Source organism: Xyrauchen texanus, chromosome 44 (genome assembly GCF_025860055.1).
Source record: "Xyrauchen texanus isolate HMW12.3.18 chromosome 44, RBS_HiC_50CHRs, whole genome shotgun sequence".
Classification (NCBI taxonomy): Eukaryota; Metazoa; Chordata; class Actinopteri; order Cypriniformes; family Catostomidae; genus Xyrauchen; species Xyrauchen texanus.
The window spans coordinates 9,242,172-9,260,570 of record NC_068319.1 but is presented as its reverse complement, the minus strand read 5'-3'; the positions used below and the strand labels follow the sequence as shown (position 1 = coordinate 9,260,570).

Below are 18,399 nucleotides of genomic sequence, written 5' to 3'. Positions count from 1 at the left end.
AGAGAGCTAGTTTTAGCTTCTGTACTTAATTACAAGCACAGCACAGCAGCAGCTGCAGTCTCAGCCTGTCCGGATGCCCCATCAGCAGTCCTGAAGGACAATAACTCAAACAAACATACTCACACATGCTCATCCAGCCCAAATGACACATCTCACCAGAAGAGACAATAAGGGCTTGGGTGGTATTATTATTGAAATCAATACATGGTAGTCCCGATTCAATTCCAGTTCAATTGAATACTGATTAATCAGACTAAACTTAAAGAGTATATTTCAGTTATAATGTAATTTCTGACAACATACCTGTATGAGAGCAATTTGACAATTCTCAATAGCAATTTCAATACCACTAAAATACTAATTTGAGTAAAATTAAGACCTCTTAAGTTATCAAGAAATTATTCAAGATAATTAAACAGTCAGTAATAAAGAACAAAGAAACAATTTACGAACAATAGAATAATAGAACAAAGATGCAAATTAAGAAAACTGTTCAAGTAAGCATTTAGAAACTGAACTGTACAAAAGTAGCCGAATAAAATGTAACATACTGTCCTTAAATAGTTAGTCTTCAATTACTGGTTGAGTAAATAATGAGACAATTTTGGGGGAAAACTTTCCCTGTAACTCCTGATCCAGTAATTATTTCCTAATTGAAAAAAAAATGGGGGGAAATCAATAAGAATAAATTGTGCCCAGTAAAAGAACCGATCTGCGCTAGTATAGCACATGATTCACATAAGGAATTATGCACATCAAGCAACGGCACAAATGTGCCCAAATCACTGTATAGCATGCTCCGGAGTGGTTTTGTTTTGCGAAGCATATTTATGAGTTCATTACCATTAGTAAATCCTAATTTCATTTTAATGTCAATCTTATGTGAAAATGCTAAATTTTTGCTTTTGGATGGCCGTTCGCTTGTCAGAAGACCATGTACAAGCACAGCACATGCACGTGTGCAGGAACAGTTTTATAGTTTTACGTTCTATAGTTTTTTAACTATTAAGTTTCCCAAAGTTTTCTCAGTTCTGACAAAATAAACTTCTGTCAAAGCTTCCTATGTTATGATGTAGTTATGTACAAAAGAAACGTAAGAGCATGGTCAAATATAATAATCTGAAATATAAATGTGATATTCATGAGAGAGCACATTATATAATATATACAATGTGTTCATGTGAGGACACATGGATATATAATATATACAATGTCACTCTAAAATGTACATCATTCATTGATTTCACATGACTATATATATATATATATATATATATATATATATATATATATATATATATATATTATATATATTAGGGCTGCACGTTTTGGGGAAAACATCATATTGCGATTATTGAGGTTAATATTGCGACATGCGATTGCGATATAATAAACAAATGGTATCATGAGTTAACTTGATTGGTTATGAAGGAAAATGCACAAATAGATTACTGATAATGCTGAAATGGGTATTACAATTCAAACATACAAACTAGCAACAACTATAAATGCACATTGTTTTCAAATGATAATTTTTTTACAAAATTAAATAATATCTTCGCATTACTGCAAACTTGTTATTTTCTCAATATTACACCTAAATAAAATAGAACAATTAATAAGAACATACACATTTTCACGAAAATAAGATTGTCCAAACAAACAGGGACATTTAAGCAGGATGTAACATATACTTTGTATAAACACTTTTGAAAAGGGAACTGGATATAAAAGTGTGGTTCACTGATGATCTCATCAATGATGCAACACATTGCAAGCTGCAGACAGCGGGAGTGAGAGACGAGTGTCTCTGTGTTAGAGTGCGCATTACCCGGCGGAAATTTTAATCTCTCCCGGTCTCGAAAACCGCTCAGATTGGGTCTCTTCCGTGACTGGTTGAAGCAGCTCTGACCGCACAGAGAATGACAGTTTTGGAGTTTGTGCTTGTTTACATGTCACGCTCCCGTATTATATAAAGTTTAATTATTGATGAAATAAAGACATATCGCCTAGCCGTGATCTGTGTTTCTGTGTTATTTTTTCTGACCACCAGTTCAGTGTCGGTCTGCTCGGCATCCATCTTCACCTGATTTTCACGCTGAACACCGGAAACTCACATGACATGACCACACTGGACTGACATGACTGGTCATCTTTATTAGAGATTTAGAAAATGGGCAAACAGCTCTCAGAGAGAATGGGCTGTCACGGCCACACATCACATGCACTTATTTATTTAATAAAATAGCAGCATTTGTCGTCATATAATCGCATATAGTCATATAATCGCACAGGCTGATGATTAATTGTGCAGCACTAATATATATATATATATATATATATAGTCAGTAGTGATGGACCATAAAGTCACTATTTGGCTTTGTAAGGCAGTGTTTTGTTACTGCTGAACAACAAACACATGTGGCCTATAATATTTTCATTAATATTTTCATTAATTTCAGATAGAAAATGCTTTGAAGGTAACAGTGTGGGAGAAATGTATTAAAGTGATGCCATTGAAAGTGATACATCCTGATGTTCAGCACTATTTTACATTAAGTGAAAAGTTTTCATTCACGTTATATATTTAAAAAACTATCGATTGATCAGCTATTGGCCTGTTTTCCCACCTTAATTATCGGTATCGGCAAAAGCTACTACCGGTCGACCTCTACTCCAGACACCTGAATCTCTTTAACATAACAAAAGTGCACTTGACTACACCGCAAATCTGGATAATTTGCCTGGGTATAATGGTCTTATCCATCATTTGATCGTTATTTGATGAATTACTGCTGAAATGATTTATAGAAAATTTATACAAACATCTCTTTTAAATAAAACTAATTTTACCATATGATTTTATCATTTGGTAATAGCATGATGTAAATTGCATGGGGCAATTTTTGTGAATGAAGTGCAATCTATAATTAGCCTAATTTACATAAAAAGTATACATGTTTTCTTGGAGCATAATGACAATGACAATTTAAATACAGACACACTTTGAAGGTTGCACTGTTAGATGATATTTGTTCTACAACAGAGAATGTAGCCCAGCCATTACAAAATGCACAGAGATTTTCCACATGGCTAGAAAAGAAAAGAAGAAAGCTAAAAATGTGTAGCTTGTGTAGGATTATTCTGGATAGAGATATTAGTGAAAATACAAAGCATGTGGTAAGGTGCTCTTTTTGAAATACAACTCAAAAAGCTTTGGGAAAATGTGAAGACTGTAAAAATAAACTATAATTCTAGACAGAAATGTGCAGCTTGGATTATAATGCATATGGATATTGGTGAAAGTTAAAGTATTCTTTTTAAAACACAACTCAGATATTTGTCTGATGTACGTATATTAGTGCTTTAACCTGGAGCATTGGGAGTATAAGAGGATAGATAGAAAGAAGATACAAGATAAAAGAAAGAGAGGCAAAGAGCAAGAAAGATAGAGAGAGAATAATATCTCATCTCCTTTAGCCAGATGAAGGCAGGCAGCCTCCTGCCCTGCAGGCCCTGCAGGCCCTGCCCACGTGCCTACTGCTGAAAAAGGGCAGACATCTGCAGAATGAGAGAGAGAGACAGAGTAGGGGGAGGGAGCCATTCACTTCACTTTACCATCATTTGAAATGGCCTTCTGATAGAGATGGCCTTTTGATAGTACTGTATTTCCACCATGTATTAGACTCCAACAGAAACATCTAATTTCATCTTATATTTCTATCATGCACATTTTCTCTGAATTATTGCAGCACTGCAGGCAAAGCTCTTCACACTAACTTCATGACTGAAAATAGCTGAGAATAATAAACTATAATATTTGTGCATTATTATAATTTTTTTATCTTTCTGTAGGGTGAACACCTATTTTCTTTTATTAAAAGTCATGATGCTGGTCTTTCTCAAGGCTTTCACCTCATTATTTATGTCAAATGGTATTAAAGGAGCACCAGCTCTGAGATAATACCACCATGTTAAGTTCAAACCTATCACCGCAGAAGCAAATATACACCAAAATGAAAATTATTGTTCCAAACCAGATAACTTTCATTCTTCTGAGGAACAATGTTAGGAAGAATGTTCACGCTGCTCTTTTCCAAAATAATGGAAGCATTCACTTTCATTACCATTTCACCATTTTCTTTCACTGTATGGAAAAGAGTGGCGTAAACATTATTTAAAACTACTTCTTTAGTGTTCCATGGAAGAAAGAAAGTCATATGGGTTTGGAACAATATGGGGGTGAGTGAATGACAGATTTTTTTATATTTGGGTAAAGACAAAGACAAAAAAGATTAGAGACAGATCGCAGATTAAGCCATGTCTTTTTCAGTATAGGAAAACATTTTGGCAAGGAGGTGAGAGAGGCACAGAGAGGCCACTAGGATGAGGGAAGACTAGGCCGAGATTTGAAACTATGACTTCTAAATGACAATGATTCTGCGATGTATATTAACGTTCCTGTGGCATGCATTTGTAAGGCGGTCAAAAAAATGTGTTTAATTCACTTCAAGACGAGTTTTTAAATGTTGATCTTTTAAACTTTATATGGCATCTACAAAACACAGGGCACCTGCACTGAATAAACTAAAACGCAACGCCAAAGATGTTCGTCCAGCACAATGCTTTACAAACTACAGGGTGCAGCCCCAATTAGCTAGGAGTGTGACAGAATCTCTGCTCAGTTCAATATTTTAATAACCTCCGATGCAAAAAAAAAAAAATATATACAGGCATTACCAAAATCTGACTAAATTGACTACCTGTGCGCTGTTGATTACAGCCAGCTGCTCTCAAGTACAACCTCTGCTGGGCCTTTTTCACAATGGATTCTATGTGGATGTCCCACTTCAGGCCCTGAGAGATGGTAGAGTCCAGGAACCTGAATGACTGCGGGTGGATTTCTCCTGAAGTCCACTATCATCTCTAATGTTTTAAGCATGTTCATCTCAAGGTTGTTGTGGCACCAGACAGCCAGCTGATCAACCTCCCGTCTGTATGCAGACTCATCACCGTCGCGGAAGAGGCAGATGACCGTGGTGTCGTCTGCAAATTTCAGGAGCTTGACAGTGAGGTCTTTTGCAGTGTAGTCATTTGTGTACAGGAAGAACAGCAGTGGAGAGAGAGAATACATCCCTGAAGAGCACCAGTGCTAATAGTAAGGGTCCCAGATATGAGTTTCCCCAGTCTCACTAGCTGCTGCCTATCTGTCAGAAAGCTGGTGATCCGTTGGGGTGGGCACGGGCATGTGATCCAGTCAACCCAAAACAATCAAGATGGCTGCCCATGTTGTAGTGGCATTGTTGTAGAGGTCTGTACGGGCCTTAAAATGAAATCCGAACCCGACTCATACCCGAGACAGTGTGGCCCAACCCTACCCGGCTCGAATGATACCATCAGATTATAAACCTGAACCCGAAATCGCTTAATATTTTATCATTTCTTATCCTAACAAGTACTGTTGCAATAGGCAATTTTTTAATGTAAACATATAGGCAACATTCGTAACGATATTGAAACATACAGTTTTATCTAGGGATGCACCGATCCGATACCTGGATCGGTATCAGCTCCAATACTGAAGCTTTTAAATGGATCGGGTATCAGTCCGACAAGCCCAATCCAAATCCGATACTGTGTGTTAGTCATGTTCGTTACTGTCAAGCTCTAAAAATGAAATAAAAGAACCATAAAAACACAATTAAAGTAGTTTATATGATTTGTGTATTTTATTTAAAGCCACTTGAAGATGTGCAATAGCTCTGTGAATCACAAAAGGCTGTTTAATAAGTAAATATATAGTATGCGCAGCTCCAGCGTGTTAGTGAATGGCGCTGCTCTGTTTACACACACACTCAGAGCCGTGCGCAATAATTGAGCGCTACTCACAAACAACATCTCAGATGTAGATGCTCAATAGTTTGGTTCACTTATAATATGCATTTAGAATGGCACTGGAGGTGCTTTTTTTAACATTTTGGTGGTGTGGGATATTTTACTGTCTGGTCTGTGATTTAGTGAAAAATTCTGCTGTATAGCAGGCTTAATAAGGCTCTTGAAAAAGTTATTTTTCACAAAAATAATCTTTGTTATTAGAAAGAAGGTTATATTAAACATTGTTTCATAAATTTGTATGATTGAATTTGTGCTCATTCAAAGATAGTGTGATGCAGGGCTGAAAGACTTAAAAACAGCACATTAATTTTTTATAATGAAGATTTCATTGTTTCACTGGCACAAAAGGAGGATTAAATAACAGCAAAAACAAAATAAACAAACCAAAAATAGGCCATAGGCCAAATTATTATTTTAAACATCCTATCGGCCAAGAATTTCACAATCGGTGCATCCATAGTTGCAGACCTCTACATTGTTGTGCATGCTATCAACTTTAAAAGTGTTGTTAAAGATAAATGTTAATTTGTTCAACCTTCACATTGCATTCCCAAATGATGGGAAATTTGCTCGGAATTGTGTCTGGCGACAGAACACAAGGACAATTGCTTTTCAGACCATACATGTAAAGGTCACGCTTCTTACATTTTTTCGCATGCACAGTAAGGTGATGTAAGCATCTTCAGATGTTTTATTGTGGATGAGCTACTTCAAAAACGAAAACACAGTTTTCAAATTTATATGTATTAATGTGGACATAGCCTAAACTACAATAGAATGCTTTTGCAATTATGCCAAAAGTCAAGCCTGAGCCACTGTTTACTGTCTTTTTACAGTAAGTCTCTCTCCAACTCACATTTTGAACAGACCCATCTCTGGAAACATGTAAATACAGGTATGTGTTGACTCATGCCCAGTAATGAATATGTAATAACACTGCAAAAAGTTGAAACATCTTATAATAGGACACTAAGTACTATTTACATGAACTGACGTAAAATCGCTCTAACTTTCCATGAACTGTGTGTGTATGAGCACTTTCACAGAACTGTTGTAAATTGTTCTTCACTCTACTGAAAGGATCCTTTATTGAGTGAGTCTGAGCTACTTCCTCCCCCCCTCCTCTTTCCTTTTCTCTCATTCTTTCTAGCATTTAACCCAACATAAACACACTCAGAACTTATTATTTACACAAATCATACTCGCCACTTTATGTTTTTGTCTAATGTATAGAGGTGTAACAATCCATCGATCATTCTGGATCTATGCAGCGATAAAATAACCAACACTGCAATATCATCAACATCGATGTATATTTTTTTAGATGCACCTTTATTTTGACACTCTGATGCCAACCACGTCCGTACACATTTCCATCAGGCGATGCAGCAATCTCATTATATTCATCTCACTTTATAAGCATTAAATATGCTTGTTATGTGAGACATGGATGTGTGCCGAGTGATTGAAGCCAAATTATATAAACCAGAGGTGCCCAAATTTTTTTCCTACGAAGGGCCAAAAATCAAACTTGATTGAGTGCCATGGGCCAAAATTAAACGTTGCATTATAACAAACTCAGGGCCTGAAAATGGGGGAATTCCCCCTTACATGGCTCATATGGGGGTCACTTTTTACCTTTACAAAGGTCATTTTTTTTCTAACCTTATAAAATTACTGTTATCCTTTTATGTCAAATAATTTAATTTAAACAATTAATTTAAATGGCATGTTTCAATAATTACAAAATTGCACGATTTTACATTGCATAATGTGCATTGTTACTGAAAAAATTTTTTTCTCATTCAAATATTATCATAAAATATCCAAATATTTTGGCTACTAAATTATCATAGCCGACAAAACTAATGCACCGACACACAGGAGTAGAAGACAGCATTTCTCCAGATTTGGAATGAGGAGCTTATAAAAAACATTGCAAAAATAAACATTTAACAATGAACATTAGTAAGAAATATGATTCTTACATCAAAAGTGGTTCATGTTCTTTAAAATTATGATTGTATCATTAATAACATTTTATTTAACATCAAGGCTATTTAAATAGCATCGCCACTGACACGTCTGCATAATAGACAGCACAAAACAAATAATGTTTAGCAAAAATTCTAATGAAGATCGCAATAGAAATATTTTGAACTATATCAGATTGCAGGGGAATTTTTTTACTCAGAGCACCCATTAACTTTTCGACCTTGGATTGAACTTGAGACGTGTAACACTTGTTTAAGTGTCTCTCTTCACCATGCAGCTGGTACATTACAAAAAGCATTTTTGCTATTTCTGCAATACTTGTAAATGATTGATATTAATAATGAGGGAACACCAATATACGAAAGGCATTCTTCATCATGCATTCCAATATTATCAGCTTTGTTGATTGAGGAACAATACAGTTTTATCACATTGCTTGCTTACAGAGACACTGCATAACGCCATGTGTATGCCAAATTATCAGGTTTAGAAAGATTTATACATCTGTAACTTAAGTTCAGTAACTATAAGACAAAGCACTTCCTCACTGCGTGCGCTTACACTAAATTCAACAAGTGCTCAAACGCGCTGCTGACAGCTGCACGAGAGAGAAAGAGAGAGACCGAGTGGATTTACACACAGCTTCTGGACTTACAGTTTGATACAAAACGTTTACAAAAAGTTTATTGATTTGATTTGTTGATCTGTATCTTTTGGTATTCTGATTCGCAGCAGCACAATAAAGTGAATAAACGTGTGCAGGAATTTTCCGCATTATGAACATGGAACTAAAATTGTGCGCAAAACCCGCATTCCCATACCAAATTTCAGGCCCTGCAAACTGTATTATCTTAAAATATGAAAGATGCCCTGGTTCCCCTCCTTTATGATTTCATTAATAAAAATAAAAAAATGACTCTACAATCTGCTAAATTATTGCAATGAAAGCTCCGTCAATAGCATTTTTTTCTTCTTTTCAATTTATTTCCTTCTTGTCATATATGGCAAGGCGGGCAAAATCAAAGGTCATCACGGGCCATCTGTGGCCCACGGGCCCTGGTTTGGGCATCTCACTCTGATCTAAACCATTCCTCAGAACTTTTCTTCACTTTTGCTTTTACTTTTTAAAGCTGGTTCCAATGTAATTTTTAGTGGATGTATGAGGTCCCTTCCCATCAAGTTTACACCGGTGTCCTAGCAGAGTAACCATTGGTATAGTTCATCACTTTAACTATGGACATGTTCAACAAAGTTTGACACACAGAAAGTATCAGAGTACATTTTGGTTTCATTTTGAACAATATATCTATTGTTTTCAATTCATATTTAAAACAAACTTGAAACATGTGTTTCTTTAAAATATTTTGTAATATAATTTTAAGTGTGACAAAGGAAGTAGTTCATCCAAAGAAAATTTTCTCATCATTAACCTTCATGCCATCTAAAGGCCAAAGTATGCTTCACTCAGACACGGAAGCTCAGGATACATGATGCAAATCTTGACATTAGCAGAGTGCTAAACGCGTGCAGAATGCACATGCACCTGGAGATATTTGCACTAATTAGTCATAGTTTCAATGATTTCAAGCTCAATTATATTTCCTAGTGCCATCTAGCGCACATGCATCAAGCACTACAAAGTGTAATCAAGCTTGAAATCATCATCGTGCCTAGAGACTGAAATGAAATGTACTGTGAAAAAAGTTACATTTGGGTCTGTTCTCAGCCAAAACCAACTGGATCGCTTCAGAAGACATGGATTAAACCACTGTAGTCTTATGGATACTTTTATGATGCCTTTATGTGCTTTTTGAAGCTTCAAAGTTTTGGATACCATTCACTTGCATTGTATGGACCTACAGAGCTGAAATTTTCTTTTAAAAATCTTGTGTTTGTGTTCTGCAGAAGAAAGGACTATCACAAATAGAAGAAATATCGCACAATCTTTAAGCTTTTCTGTAAGTTTTAATTAGTTTCCTTATTTCAATCACTTCTTTTCTGTTTTAATCACTCACATTTTCTCTGACACACACTCAAGAGTTCAGGAAGTGGCTTTTCAGAGCAGGTAGGCTGTTTCTTCTGAGGATCTTTCTGTCATATAACAGATGTTATGGATAACCTAATAATGATCTGTGTACACATATCCCACTGTTTTCTTGTTCCCTGATGAGCTCTGCTGATTTGAGCTTGTTATATAATTATGCAGAACTCATGATGACATAGGCTAGCTGGTTTGACCTGAACCTACATACACATAGAAAGAACACTGCTTTAATGATTTGACTTTTAATTACCAGTGTTGTCTTTCTTTCCCTCCTCTCTGAAACATGATAATTACTCTTTTACAATTTTATTGTAAAAAAAACTAGATTTTTACATTACAAACTCATGATGTTAGGGTGCTGTGGGTGGTTGACAGGCCATTGCTTTTCGGTTGCTATAGTGTTCTGAGTGTGGTTGCTTTGGCATTACTAAGTGGTTTCTAAGGTTTTCTGGGTGGTTGCTTACTGACCAAAGTCAAAACAGCCCACACATACAGTAAGTCTCTACAGTAACACATTACAATAAGGTTCCATTCGTTAGCATTAGTTAATGCATTAGGTACTATGAACAAACAATTAAAAATATATTGATTACAACATTTCTTAATCTTTGTTAATGTTAGTTTAACGTAGTTCAATGGAAAGGAGGAGGCGAGAACCGGCTTGACGATATAAATAATATTTTAATAATAAACTTAAACAAAAGATGACAACAACACACATGTCCGTAAACGATCTCTCTCTCGTCACACCACTGTCTGCCATCGGCCTTTATCCCTCTCGGAGGCTTAATTAGCCTGATAAGGGACCGGGTTTGTATAATCACAACCCGGCCCCACCCTCCGCCCTGCCAAATTCCTCCCTCGTTCTCCCAGGCTGGGGAGCCCCCGGCCTGACGTACACCTCCCCTCTTTCCCTGGGGGAGGATGTGCTTTAAGCCCGGTCTGCCGGCAGGTCATCCCCATCTACCTGGACGAGGGAGGGGACAAGGGGAGGGAAACAGAAATAATTAAAATGGGGGGGTACTTCCTGTAACAGTGTAGTACCCCCCAAAAAAACACTGTAAAATTTAAACGAGAGGGAAAAGGCCAACGCAGAGCAGCAGTGAGAGAGAGAGAGAGAGAGGAGAGAGCGATGAAAAAAAAACTACTCGCCGGTTCTCCGATATACCGTAACATGGTCCTCGATCACTCCTCCACCCTCTCAGGCGGACGGTGCCTAGTAAACAGACACGCAGATCTCGTATTCAGCATGGAAACATCGAATCGATTATGAAAGAGAGAATACAAAGAAAGTTGAAGGAGCATTTTACAAGCAGCTTTCTCCTCTCTGCTGGTTGTGTAAAGTTTGTGGAGGCTTGTCAGGACTGTCCATGTCAGCGACTGATTTTATTAATTCTGCCTGTGCGACAGTGTGTGATAAAACAATGGCAAAATGCAATAAACGGTAAAACTCAAAACACTTTTTTATCTGTTTGGGAGTCGTCTCATTCTGTGGCGATCTCTTTCTCCATTTTCCTGGGTCAAAAATGATTGAGTAGCATGAGTGATTCCGCTCTAATGTCTCTGGAGCACAAATATCTGAAAGCCTGCAGGACTCGTGCGCACTTCAAAATTTTTTTTATTATTTTGTGCTTTTAAGCACCAAACGCGTGATGAAGGTCATTAAATTTGCTTGGGCGGCCACAGAAAAATTTTAAATGCCGGAAAAACCCTGTCCATGTTTCTACAATTCTAGTTAATAGATAGTTAAGGTAAGCTCACGCTACGCACATGGATTTTTACATATCGCGATATACACGATATAGCAAAATCTTTATCGGTTTATATCATCGCCACAATATATACCGTCATATCACCACGGCTTCCAGACTAAAAAATTACTTGGAAGCAAGCTCCTAAACTGAAACATTAAGGAGCCAAATGGCTGTTTTTAGACACCAAATCATAGAATTGCTGGATTTAGATTTATGTTCAGAAAAACAATAGAAAGCTGAAGAAAAGAAAGACAGCAATTGAAGGTTTAATAAACAGTATATAAAGTTGAGAAGATAAGTTTGCGTTCCCTTTTGTCTCATAAATATACACACCCCATTCATAATTTATACAAATATGATACATTACAGATATGTACATAAATTATAGTATGCGTAGTGTGTTGTCTTCTTGAGCATCAATGTTTGCATCTTGTGTAATAGTTGTGTACAAGTCCCTCAATTGTCCCTCAAAAGTGTCAAAAGTTTGAGTTCAAACCCTCAGTTCTTTTCGGGCGATTCATGAAAAAGACCCAGTTCAAAAGAGTAATTTGGTCATGACACTCTCACGCTGGCTTTGTTGTTGTATGCAGTGCAGCGAGCTTGTCACAACAGAACGGTAAAAAAGCGGCACAAGACACAATGGTGTGTGCTCTAAAGATGTATTCAATAACTCACAAGATGATATCGGACAAAACCGCATATGAATGCACACAACCCGACTCCTGCCAATGGAGACTAGATTTTAAATTATTGTTGCAATCAATTATTTTTAGTTGCATTTTCGACCATTTTAGTTGCAGTCTGGAGCCCTTTATTGCCCAGCCCTAATTCATGTCAGTAGCACAAACAGTTTGTGAAGAGTTACGCACAAAATACTAAGGGTAAGAGGTTTGTTCAACGCAACAGTAATAGTGATGTTTGTCGTAGCAAACACCAAAAACTAAAGCTAACTAACAATTACACCTTAAGGGGCAGTCGCATCCGAATGAGGGAGACCGGAAATGCAAGATCATGCAAAGAAATTCTGTACAATGTCAAGCACCAAAGTTCAAGTTTGGTGAACTCTGAACCACAAATCTGTACAGAGAGGATGCGTGACCAATAGAACATCGAAACATCACACCCTGACCCCTTGGCTCATACAAAGAATACATATTTTAAAGCTGCATGTTTTATTGTTGGAGGAAAGTGAGTAGACAATATATTTTAATTTTTTTTATATAATATTATTTGTTATTAATGATGTATTACACCAGAAGCCCTCCCGCATGACATCATATCCTCATCTGTTGCATTGTCCGAAAAGAATTTGCATGCTCAAAGCCCAGAATCACCACCCCTTTACCAGACAACTTCAAACTTTTACATCACAATTTATGATGTTAAAAGTGCTGAGCAATTCTACTCAACAACAGTACGGACAATAGCCATAGGGAAGGTCTCTCCTCATGTGATCCTTCGTGAGTTGACATTTGTCATGATGAATTCCCTATTTACCCCTACACATGAGGGACACAAAGACAAACTCACACGATACCACACAAACTGACACAGACCTGTCAAAGAGTATTGCAATCAGCTTCACACCTCTGGCTCCATCTCACAAATAATCAAAGCGAGCTCTTTTAAAAGAGATTATATGATGTAGCACCTATGGGCAAAAGGCTTCCACAACATCACTTGTTTCTTAAAACAGTGACCGCTCTCCAAAGAAAAGCCCATTCACCAAAATACCCACCCACAAAATGAGTATGCACACACACACTCTTAAACACACAAACTCCCATTGTTTGGCAACCCTGCCCCCAACAAAGCGTCAATCACATGTTGGTGAAGATGGCAACAGCAAATTTGCGGTTGTGTTCGAGACATTTCACCGCTTAATTTCTGTGGTGACCAACATTTTTTTCTTGTTTCACTCGGAAATACGACACAAAAGAGAAGTCGGTCGCAACTTCAGTTTCATGCCGACTTTAAGCTCAATCGACAGCATTTGTGACATCGTGGCAAAAATGTATTTAGACTTGTCCCTACTTTTCTTTAAAAAAAAAAAAAAAAAAAAAGCAAAAATCTTGGTTACAATGAGGCACTTACAACTTGAGTGAATGGGGCCCATCCGTAAACGCTGATATACTCACTGTTTCAAAAGAATAGCCACAAGACATAAACAATAAGTGTGTTAACATGATTTTAGTGTGATAAAATCACTTACAATCCTTTTTTGTGTAAAATTATAGCCAATTTTACAACTTTGGTGACATGACAACATAATGCCTTAAACCCTTAAACCATATAACAACTGCAAAATTGATTATGTAAACAACTTTAGAACTCAAATAATACACAAATTTTAACAGTAGAAAATTCTATAAAATCATTAGAACCCTCCAAAAATTGTTCCCATTCACTTACATTGTAAGTGCCTCACTGTAACCCAGATTTTTGATTTTTTTTTTTTAAGAAGAGTTTTTTATTATTATTATTATTATTATTATTATTATTATTGTGGTAATCAACAGTATGCCACAAATGCTAACTTAGATAATACCTGACACCAGTATAACATAACAGAATATTCATGCCTTCGCTTTGGTCCTTATTTGCATAGTGAATTGTGTGAGAAAAAAGCACTATCAACAGAGTCAGATCAGGTTTCTGCCCTGAAAATAGGACAACAATATATGCCTTTGTCTTTTAATGTCTACAGTATCCAACAACAGCAGAATGGGCCAGATTTACATTTCAGATTCAGTACCACACTCGAAAGCAATGGGAATAACTCAAAGCAAACAGAACATGCACTTTATAGGCCAATCATAGCAAGTCAGCCCCTGGTGTACATTACATCAAACTAAAGTGAGCCTATGTGATGTCAGATTGTCAGGATCTCTTTAGTTTGACAGCCAGCTCAGCTGTTTGGCATATCCAAAGCATGCTCATCTAACATGACTGGGACATAGTGTTACAGTTCAATGCCAATAGAATGTGTTGACATTTGTTTTTATATTTGTTTCAGATTTGCCTGTCCTTAGAAGTCCATTTCCTAAAATGAAACAGAGATTCAAATCACCAAACTTCAATAGTATAAGTACTACCACTGTTAAAATCTTACATCATAGTGCACAGCTTGAAATATTATTCTACAAGCATGCAATAACGATTAGATAGAAACTATGACATCATCCCATTGACACATGAATGTGTTGGAGTTTTGGATTGATCATAAGGTTGATCATGGTTGGTGAGCATATTCGTTTTGATTCACCACTTGAAGATTGCGTCAGTTGTGCATACAGTACACTGTGTTAAATCTCACTGATCACACTTCCTCATTATCAGCCAGTACAACACTGTAAAAGCCATCAGATAGTATATATTTACACTAATGCCCTTCCTGATAGAGATGGAATTTTTATGGGATTATTGCTTAAGCAAAGGAGGGTTGTTGCCAGCATAGCAGTACACCTAGATGCATTTTATAACACTGACCAGGAAAAAAATGTACACCTTTGTTGGTTTTATCTGTTTGCAGATACAACAATGAGATCAGCGGATCTTCCTTGATCTTTGACAAGAACCATAACTTATGCTTGATTGGCATCTCAATCTCTTTATTACTCATTTATAAACCTCACTCTGTCAATTACAACACCTGCCAGAGAAAATACATGTTGTGAAATGTAGCCTAAGTAAACCTTTTGCAGCATATGTACATTCTTACCATATCAGCTGGAATATTGCCAGTCATCTTCGAAATGTGCTATTTCGGATCTTCACTTTTGCTTAATAAACAAAGTTTTGACAGCAGAAAACTTGTGGTAAAGCAGTTGACCATGCAAAGAGCACTCGTCTGGTTATTCCTGTAGGTAGCTGGTAAAAGGTAGTTAAGCGCAGACAGGAATAAATTCTTCTTTAAATACGCTTCTGACTTCTGGCTTTTTCATGGTATATACTTTAAAAAACGAATATTTTCAGGATTTTATATTTATGTGGGAGGATCCCCTCCCATCCTGAAATAAAAAGATGTATTTAGAAAATGTGCCTACGCCATAGGAAAGCAAAATTACAGTACAATACAGCGTTCACTGCTTTTTTTTTTTTTTTTAGTAAAACACGCACGTACTTGCGTATATATCGAGAAATGAGTTCCTCGCGAGTCCGCGATAAAAAAAACAGACCGTCTGTCGGTTGAATAAAGTAGTAGATTCGAGGGTTTTTAGACTATATCCGTCTTCGTCTGCGCTCTCTCTCTGCTGTCATCCTGCCTCAGAACAACATGGCGGCAGTTGATAGGGCGGGGAGAAAATAAAGGCTGGACGGAGGAAACCGGAGCTGGTGAGGCAGATAAAACGGCGCGCTGTCAATCGGTATGTGCGCGCGGATGAATACGCCCCCGAGCAGATTTAGTGGGACGGATTTGGGCACTTCTATCCAGAATGATTTATTTCTAATCTCTGTTCGACTCTTTATAGAATAATTTCAAAATACTGCGAAATTTTATCAGCAGCCTAATGTGTGTTATGTGCTCATGTGTTTTTGTTATTAAAGGAATATTCGGGGTTCAATAAACTTAAGCTCAATCGACAGTATTTGTGGCATAATATTACCACAAAATTAATTTTGACTTGCCCGTCCTTTCTTTAAAAACAAAAGCAATAAACTGGGTGAGTGACACTTACAATGAAAGTGAGTGGGGCCAATCCGTAAATGTTAAAATACTCACTATTTAAAAAGTATAGACATAAGTCATAAACAATATGTGCGATAACATGATTTTAGTGTAATACTAACCTTTTCTGTGTAAAGTTGTAGTCAATTTACAACGTCATTGCCATGACGATGTAATGTCAACAAACCCTAAAATAAAAATTCGCTTTAAACAACTTTACAACTCAAATAATACACAAGTTTTAACAGAATAATTAATTTAAGTGCTTTACAAAATGTTAATTTTGTCTTTAAATCTCTGCCTTTAAACCCTCCAAAAATTGGCCCCATTTCCTTCCATTGTATGTGCCTAAATGTGTTTTAAAAGAAAAGGAGGGATGAAGCGAAATAATTTTTTGTGGTAATCAATATTATGAATGGCTGTCTCCTTAATGATCCTCATCTGTAACACAAACTATTGTATGGTATAAATAATGTTAAGATTTGTATCAAAATACTAGTTACTACAGAAGTGCAGTGGCAGACTGAGGCATGGGCGACATGGGCAGTTGCCAAGGCGGCATCTTGCTGGGGGGGCAGCACAAGGCCGTGGTCAACAACTTACGGGGCGTGTTGAAGTAGGTTTTGCACAGGGCCCTAAACAAGCTAGAACCAATATTGCAGAAGTGTTACTAAAGAAAACCACGATAGATTTTCATAAGTGATGTTTTCTTTTCTTTTAGGTTTATTTTGCTGTTGACAAAAAACAGCAAACAGGTGTCATCACTGAACTCCTCTGTCTCTGGGTCATTGACAAAGAAGGTTGTCCGAGGTGATAAAAATGAGTAATCGTTTAAAACATACATGTTAGTAGAAATGCCATCTTTGTGTAAAATTTGATTTCATAATTTCTTTAAAGAAAATTTATAGCATTTTCTACAAAAAAATATATATTTAATGACTTTAAAACTGTCATGTGCTGCAGTTATGAATTAAAGGTAATACTTCCCTTGCACTTTGAATTATACATTTATATGTCATGAATGTAAAGAAGTGTTCTCAGGGTGACCACATGACCTGAACACAATGTGCCTTTTCATAAAAATATCGTATATTTAAAAAAACAATTATATAATACATTTCACACTTAGTTTTGAAGGTCTAAAGCGGTCCTCTCTATTTTAAGTATTTCTATTAAAAGGGGAAAATACCCCCAATGACGTGACTAATGACGTGATGAAAGAGCATCACGTCATTAGTCACGTTCACACATACAGCCGTTTCCAGAAATTTACCTACAATTTCCAGTTTAGAGGTCATAGTACATTTTGCTCTTGCAATTTTCCTTAATGCGAAGTTGTATTATTACATTTACATTTCCTTATTGATGGTGTGTGTGAACAGCACATTTGGTACATTTACCAGTAAAGGCAACCTAATGATTTTCCTGTAATTTACCTGGTTGCATGTGTGAACAGGGCTTGACACAGCCTCTTACAATGTCCTATAATGTAATTCAACGGGGGCAATTTTCCATGTGCTTATAGCTATTTTATGGATAAAATGTCCCAGAGAGAGGACAAGCAATTTGAGCTCTGTGTGTTTCTATGTATCTTTGTTACCCTGTGTGTGGCCCTGTCTTTGAAGCATGAGGTCTATATCTGTATTGTTGACTCTACCTCCTTTGTTTTGTGTGGTGTTGAGAGGAATATATTCAGACATGGGATGTCAGGCCCACAGATCCTCAAGAGGATTAACTTCTAATCTGTCACTGATTCTTCTGTGCTGCCTCCAAAAACGCTTTTGTTCTCCTGTGCACCATTTCAGTCTTTGCGCTCTAAACAAAATACAGCCACAATAAACAGCAGAACCACTCAGTTGGTGAATAAATAAGAATGCTTAGGTATTTGAAACACTGGGTCAGTTGTGTCTGTAGGTGGGTTTAAAATATAGTAATATATAGTAAAACTTTAATATAATGGTTCATACTAGAAAAATGGTCATAAATGAGCCAATTTAAGTTTAGCTTCAAATGTATTAATGTCTACAGGTTTCTATGAGGGT

General features: G+C 36.7%; 1 protein-coding gene across 2 annotated transcripts in view; it reads right to left on the bottom strand.

The window, feature by feature from the left end:
• The window catches only part of ubl3a (ubiquitin-like 3a), a 34,592-nt gene extending 18,593 nt beyond the window's left edge, over positions 1 to 15,999 (bottom strand). Inside the window, exons 1-2 of one of the 2 annotated variants that reach the window (XM_052117195.1) lie at positions 15,812 to 15,999; positions 15,410 to 15,558 (exon numbers count right to left, since the gene is read on the bottom strand). In XM_052117195.1, the coding sequence (XP_051973155.1) occupies positions 15,410 to 15,436 (27 nt within the window). In that variant the 5' untranslated portion in view covers positions 15,437 to 15,558; positions 15,812 to 15,999. Of the gene's footprint in view, positions 1 to 15,409 lie in introns of both variants that reach the window. The other variant, XM_052117194.1, reaches the window with a different exon arrangement.
• Positions 16,000 to 18,399: the final 2,400 nt, after the last annotated feature.